At 38.2% G+C, this 6,952-nt stretch overlaps 1 protein-coding gene across 2 annotated transcripts in view; it reads right to left on the bottom strand.

Moving 5' to 3' along the window:
- Positions 1–3,125: 3,125 nt before the first annotated feature.
- The window catches only part of SMS (spermine synthase), a 154,381-nt gene continuing 150,554 nt past the window's right edge, over positions 3,126–6,952 (bottom strand). For both annotated transcript variants that reach the window (XR_012799803.1, XM_075589360.1), the window contains one exon: positions 3,126–6,686. Coding sequence is in view for 1 of the 2 variants with exons in the window: in XM_075589360.1 (XP_075445475.1) it covers positions 6,644–6,686 (43 nt within the window). In the remaining variant the exon portion in view is untranslated. The remainder of the gene's footprint in view (positions 6,687–6,952) is intronic.

Below are 6,952 nucleotides of genomic sequence, written 5' to 3'. Positions count from 1 at the left end.
ACACGCGGGAATCCTGGGCTATTTAAAGTTGGATCTAGCTGCCACAAATTTGATAAAGTCGCAAGACGAAACGCGTCAGAGGATTGATCTTCATGTTTTTTTAACCTTGGCTGTCATGCCGCATTAAAGTTTTTTCATTGCATGGTGTCTCCAGCCTGATACTATCGAGCAGTGCTGAGAGTCCCTTCACTTGTCTACTTGGATCCTGCCGCCGGGACGGACGCACGCGACAGAGCAGCTGAGTTTCCTCCTCATTGCAGCATACCGGAACAGGGGCAGTAATGTGAGTACGTTTACTCCCTGCCACAAAGACCCACTCGGACTGTGAGGCCCACCCAAGGAGGGACCGCCGGGTGCAGCCATTGCACACCGGTCAGGTTAGAAGGCTTCTTTCCCTATAGTGGCTTGTTTACGGTGATTTCAGTATTTGCTGTTATTATATTACTGACTTTATTATCTCATTGGGGGTAAGAAAACCCTGCTCATTGATACGTTTGATACCTTGGACCAACAAATACATTATTGGACATTGCACAGTTTAAACAGGTGATGTTTAGAGCACCCAATTAGGGAGTCCTTTCCCTTACCAGTAATTGCACTTCCAGCACTATTGTGGAAACAATGATACCGATGATGATAGGATTGGGCTAAACCAAATTATGAAATTCACTTTAACAATCTGGAAGTCGACCAACACATGTTATAAATTACTCTCATCTCTGTCAAAACTAATTCCATTATATAATCTGGATTTTGCACTGGAAATGCACAAATAATGTTTTGAGGCATGGAAAATTATACAAATCAGGGATTTAGGAGACATCCAATATAGATGTAAAATCCCAGACCTAGGACCATTCCTAGAAAGAAACTGTGTGGAATTTTTCAGATTTGCACAAGAAAAACACTTTGCTAGACAACTAGCCCCATTGGGTTAATTCCCGAGCTGTACAATATTTGAAAATATATGTAGTTTAACAACATATCAGAAAGGTATTTCAAGAGTATATCAAGAACTGGATACACCAATTACATTGAGCCAATCACAGGCATACACATAAATGCTTCAATGGGAAAAAGATGTATATCACTGCAGACGATTGGGTTAACATCTGGTAAAGTGCTTATAAAACATCCATATGAACACAAATAAAAGAAAATATATATAAAATTCTCTTCAGCTGGTATCCCACCCCTAAAAAATTGAGTGGAATATACCCAGAAAGCATTGACAGATTGTGGAGGAAGTGTGGCGGTTGGGAGACCAGGTACACATTTGGTGGTCCTGCCCAAGATAGTGGATTTCTGGAGAGGTATCAGAGACCTGGTGGAAGAAACTGTGGAAATAAAATTTCAAATTGACCTGCTGGTCCTTATACTAACTAACCCTATAGATGGAGGTAATCCCCACCAATGCAAATTTATATTCCATGTGCTTACGGCAGCTAGGTGCTCTATAGCAGCCTCCTGGAAGAAAACAACAGCCCCAGTCAAGAAACAAGTGGTAAATAGAATAAAGGCTGGTGGAGCATGTGGCATCTAAGCTACGTATTTTTCTCTCCCCCCCCTTCCCTATTTTTTTTTATGTATCACCCCCATAAACATGAAAACCAATAACATTTGAGTGGAAAAGAATTGTGTGTGCGTGTGTGTGTGTGACCGTGTCTCTGTCTTTCACCCTCTCGGGCACCTGTCCTGTCTCACCTTTTCTTCTCGGTTCGTTTGTGATTTTTAATGTCAGATTTTCAAAATTTCCCCCTGTGGATGAATCCATTGAACTTCTTTCTTACAATACGCAGACGGATTATAAATAAACACATTCCGTGCAATGAATTTCCGCTAAAAGTTATTTTAAAGTCGCTTAACTGAGTCATGTAGGGGGATTTTAACGGATCCACACGGATGCAGTGCTCTACATAGTATTTCTACAGGCAGGCGTACATTTGCAGCGGCCGTTATTGAAACACTTCACGTCATGGTGCGGGATTTCTTCCAACCATACAGCCGTTAGATGCGAGTGCAGAAAATGGCATTTTAGTGTTCTGGCTTTTAAACACCTGAAATTGACACAGTAGCACAGTACAATTCATTCATTACATTGCATTTAATTGCACACAATCCATGAAATTCAAACAAAGCAACCGCAATAAACACGTGTGCTTGGGGCGATTGGCGGCGTTAATGCCGCGTGGAGTACAGCAGTGCACCCACAAACGGTGCCGTGATTTGTTCGATTAACGGCCGCTGCATCTGTACCTTCCCCAATGAGCTCACAATCTTTCAATGCTTGATGTACAGACAAAGTGATTTAACCACTCGGAATCAAACTGCGTTTGTCCAATTCAAAGGTATTGTTCTTACCACAAAGCTATTCCTTCAGCTGGGAATGATAATACTGTTGTAATAAGCATAGTTTATAACTTTGTTAATGACATTCTTGTGAGTCTCCATCAAACGTGACAACTGTTTATAAATAAAGTTATGGGTCTGAATATCCATATCCATTTGATATACTTCTAAAATCAGAAATTATACCATAACTCGTTGTAGTCATGTAAACTAGAGACATGACCAACAAGAGACACTTGAGGCAAATGATTCCTGTTCAGAGATCAGAGAACACACACACACACACACACACACACACACACACACACACACACACACACACACACCTTTATATGCGTTTTACTCAGGATTGGGGGAATTCAAAGTAAAATTAAAACATACCTCTGATCTGTTGGGTAGAGATTCATGCCAAGAGAGAAGTTGGCAATAAATAAGAATATCACTTGCAAGCACATTCACATGTCTCAGACAGGTCTGCAACCCGGCCTTGTCATTATCTCTTAGCGTACAGTGCTTCCACTGCAGCCAGGGATTCTGGGTAATGACACGCTGTGTGCTCATTTGCATGTCATTACCTACAATCCCTGTCTGCAGCGGAAGCATTGTATGCTAAGGAGGTGGGAAAAGGCAGGGTTGCAGAATGGTCTGCGACATGTGAACGTGCTCACAAATGGTATTTTTCTTTCCTGTACACTGTAAAGTGGAGGGTTTTTGTTACTTTTTAACTCACCATAACTTGTGTGTGTCTGGCAGTAAATAAGAGACTGTAGCCAAGCAAGTATTAACAGTGTACCTTTATTTGAAACATAGGTACTACATACTGTAGGTGCAGCAGATGCAAGGCAAGAGTCAAATCAATCACAAATCAAATTTTCAAAATATGTATCACATTTTCAGATGGAAGCAGGGTTTAGTGCAAACAATCAAAGAAAACATGTCCGTCAGCACTTTACATCTGTTTGTACTCAAGATTGAACTCAAGTGCCCTGCTTAACTTGCCAAACAGACTAAGATCCATGAATAAATCCACAAGTGTCTAAACTGATTTTGTATTCTAAAAAGGTTTTATTTCTTTGCATCCGTTTTACGCAGAAAATTCTTACAACCACAAACAAGAATGTGATCGTTGTTAAGTGTCCTCGACAACAATGTCTCACACAAAGAGGCCATGAATTTTCAACATTCTTGACAAAAGCGATTTTAAACACAAAAATAAAATAAGATGGCCAGTGATTGATAAATGTTTCCATGGGTTTGTGCAATAGGCAAGATTCAATTTCTTCACTCATTCAAACAATTAAGGTTTTATATAACCGCATTTCTAACAATTCAAAAATGTTAACGGGATTAAACCTTTTAAATGCAGGAAAGGGGGTTAAACAATAAACAGTTTCCCTGAAAAATAACCAGATTATAGTAAAACGATGCTTAGCAAGATTTACAATTAAAAATGCATAATTCTCTAGATCTTAAACATATCCATGTCTGCTAACAGGGTGAGTTCATTTTCTCTTAGGTTAGGCAATAATGGTGTGTGGGCAGGATGAAAAGGAGCAACAAGTGAAGCCCATAATATTATATTTTGGTGCTGCATGTACAATATGATAAATCCAGAAATATACCACATGTAGATGTGTTTGGGCATATCAAAAGTTTTGCGTTAAAAAATAAAAGAAATTCAAAACAATCAATTCAAGTTAAAAACGATTCTCTAGAAAAAAAATACAATTGTTGCTAGTTTTATGCTAGCACCAACTTAAATATGCTCTTCAAGTGTCTCGTTGAATGGAAGGCAGTAAACCTAAATAGGGTCTCACCCTTACAAATCACAATGTTTCCATTAAGATTTAATTTAGTTGGTCTCAAGATTTTCACTTATAGTATGTGACACTGTGCTCATTTACATATAATTTCCTAGAATCCCTGGCTGCAGTGGAAATGATGGGGAAAGACAGGGTTGCAGACCTGTCTGAGACATCTAAATGTGCTCACAAGTGGTATATGAATTTACTGTAGTATGTTAAAAGTTAAAACTTGTTTCTGACAACATTTAGTGTGTTTTCACAGGCCTGAACAGTGATGCCCTAGCAAAAAAAAAAAAAAAAGCATCGGCATCTCTTTCAACCCGTTTCTTATTGTAGGAGTGACCACTTCTAAATCAAGTGAAAGAGTAATTTTTTTGTTTTGGGGGGGCGGGGAAGTAAGGGATATTCTTTTTACAAAAAAAAATATGTTTAACCTCTTGCAGGTTTCTCCGAGTTTAACTGCACTGTTCCTGTTTCTAGCTTCAATCACCCTGTTGCTGGTAAAATAACCCTCTGATCTCAAATGTGGACACTGAGTCAGCCGTGGTGACCACACCTCACCAGGTGGCCCCCCAAAGCTGGGAACACCACGATTGGGGAGGAGGGGAGGGTTGGCTGCTTTATGTACATATTAACCATATTTTTTTCATTAAAAAAAAAAAAACAACAGCCTCCTTACATATATATACATACATACATACATACATACATACATATATATATATATATATATATATAGACACACATACCAAAAGAATCTCTTCAATGTCATCAATTAAAATAAAATTAGCTCAATTTGAAAAACAAATCTAATTACTTTAGTTTTACATTGAACAGTGTTTGACTTTAGTTAGGGGCATACAACTATAAATGTAAGCATACATTACGTCTGGGACACAGAGTCACTACATCTCTATACAAAAACCACTTCTCTTATTGCTCATCGATTCAAGGTGAGCAAAGGCACACAGGACAAAATTGACCCTCCCAGTGTAAAATTAACTTGCGACCTTTTACCCACATCCCCCAGAATATATCAAAGTGCTGCAGTGATGGACTTGTTGCTTCCCAAACATCATGCACATTCACATTCTACAAAATGCTAAATAAATGCTTTCTGGTGGTTTCAAGTACTAACTAATGGTGCGCCTGTGAATGGTGGTGTAGTTTTACGTATATGCCCTATGTCTCTCTTCATTTAGTAGCGTCCACTTTATTTTGTGAAGGAAATAAAACCAGTTATCTTTAAATGTATGCAGCAGAATGTGCTTTAATACCCATCTATCCTTTGAGAGAAAACATACACATCACAAGATGTTAAATATGCTCCAGGTTGATCATGGAAACCTTTGCACTGTTCAAAAAAAATATTATATATATTGTTTCTCCACAAGGCAATATGTATAAGGAGAATTACAGTAGAGTAGAAGGTTAAGGAGAATCATTATAGAACTTGCTTTACAATAAAAGGGCCCTTTCTCAAGTCTCAATTGGAAGCACTGAGTGTTCAATTTGTAGAAGAGCTCAAAATCCTTTCATAGCACCAAACAAACAATGTAAGTGAATCATGGGAAAAGGAAAGGGAACATAAAAAAAAGTAACCTATAGGCGCCAGGGTCGAACTTCCCTTTAGTTTAATGTTTTAGTCATGGCTGGCTGCATGGAACAGGTTATCAGAGGATAATCCTTCTCTCTGAATTATTGCCTTAACGGCCACATATAAACTAATCCTGAGACTTAACTTCATGTGATCTGAAAATTGTGAAGCAAAATGGGATTTACCATATGCCTTTCGAACAAAATTAATAAGGAACATTACTCAGCGAGCACAATTGGGCGGTTGAACCTCTTCATCCTGAGTTCTTTTGTTTTTGTGCACTATTTTTTTTTGCCAGTTTGGCTACCACGTTGCCCAAAGGCTCGCAACTTGTTGAATTTGTGGTAGCCCTACTCCTGCTGTGCTTTATTGCCAGTGTATCCAAAACGTGTATGTGAAACTTCAAAGGATTATAAAAGCTGAAGGCTTCCATCACAATCAAGTGCAAACAAAGTCACAAAAGAGGATACTGGGAATGAAGAAATTAAAGAGCTAAAATAGCTTTCTGTTTTTTTGTGAAGACCCGCAGTGAAATCTTGTAACAAATGAATAAAAAGGATCACATTCTTCAGGTTCAGTGCATTCATCAGCTCTAGGTACTGTATGCGCCAATCTCCAAGTCGGCTTTAAAAATTAAAAAACAAAACAAAACAATAATAATATAAAATAACAGCCCAGCTCATCAAAATATACATTTTCAATTCACTCTTTTTTTTTGTGTGTCAAACTTAAATAATATCTTAAACGTCCACATACAACATTTATACTAATTTTTCTTAGGATTATCTACAGCGTATAATTTAAAGGTTGTTTTCACGATGACCCACATGCAGCACACGTGCCAAGCCTAATATGCTCCATGCAGCATGGAAGATTTCGATCGTTGAAGTGTTCAGGAATAGGTTTTCTTCTTCCAAATTGTATAAAACACCCATCTGAAACTGAAAGTTAAGGAAAACCAGAGGTGACAATGAATAGACACTTATGCGGACAGATGACATTTTCGGCTAATCTCTGTTTTACCCACATTCCAATGAATAGCAATAGATATCATCTTCTTCATTACAATATTATGAATGTTGAATACTCACCTATGTTGCTGAAAATTAGGAAAATTCAAGCCAAAACGTATTTAACAACAACTAGTACACTTCAGGGATTGCGTCCTTAAAATGTTATTAAGGTTGAAACTTTCTAGACA

The sequence above is a fragment of the Ascaphus truei genome, chromosome 3 (assembly GCF_040206685.1).
Source record: "Ascaphus truei isolate aAscTru1 chromosome 3, aAscTru1.hap1, whole genome shotgun sequence".
NCBI lineage: Eukaryota > Metazoa > Chordata > Amphibia > Anura > Ascaphidae > Ascaphus > Ascaphus truei.
This window is presented reverse-complemented; position numbering and strand designations above follow the sequence as displayed.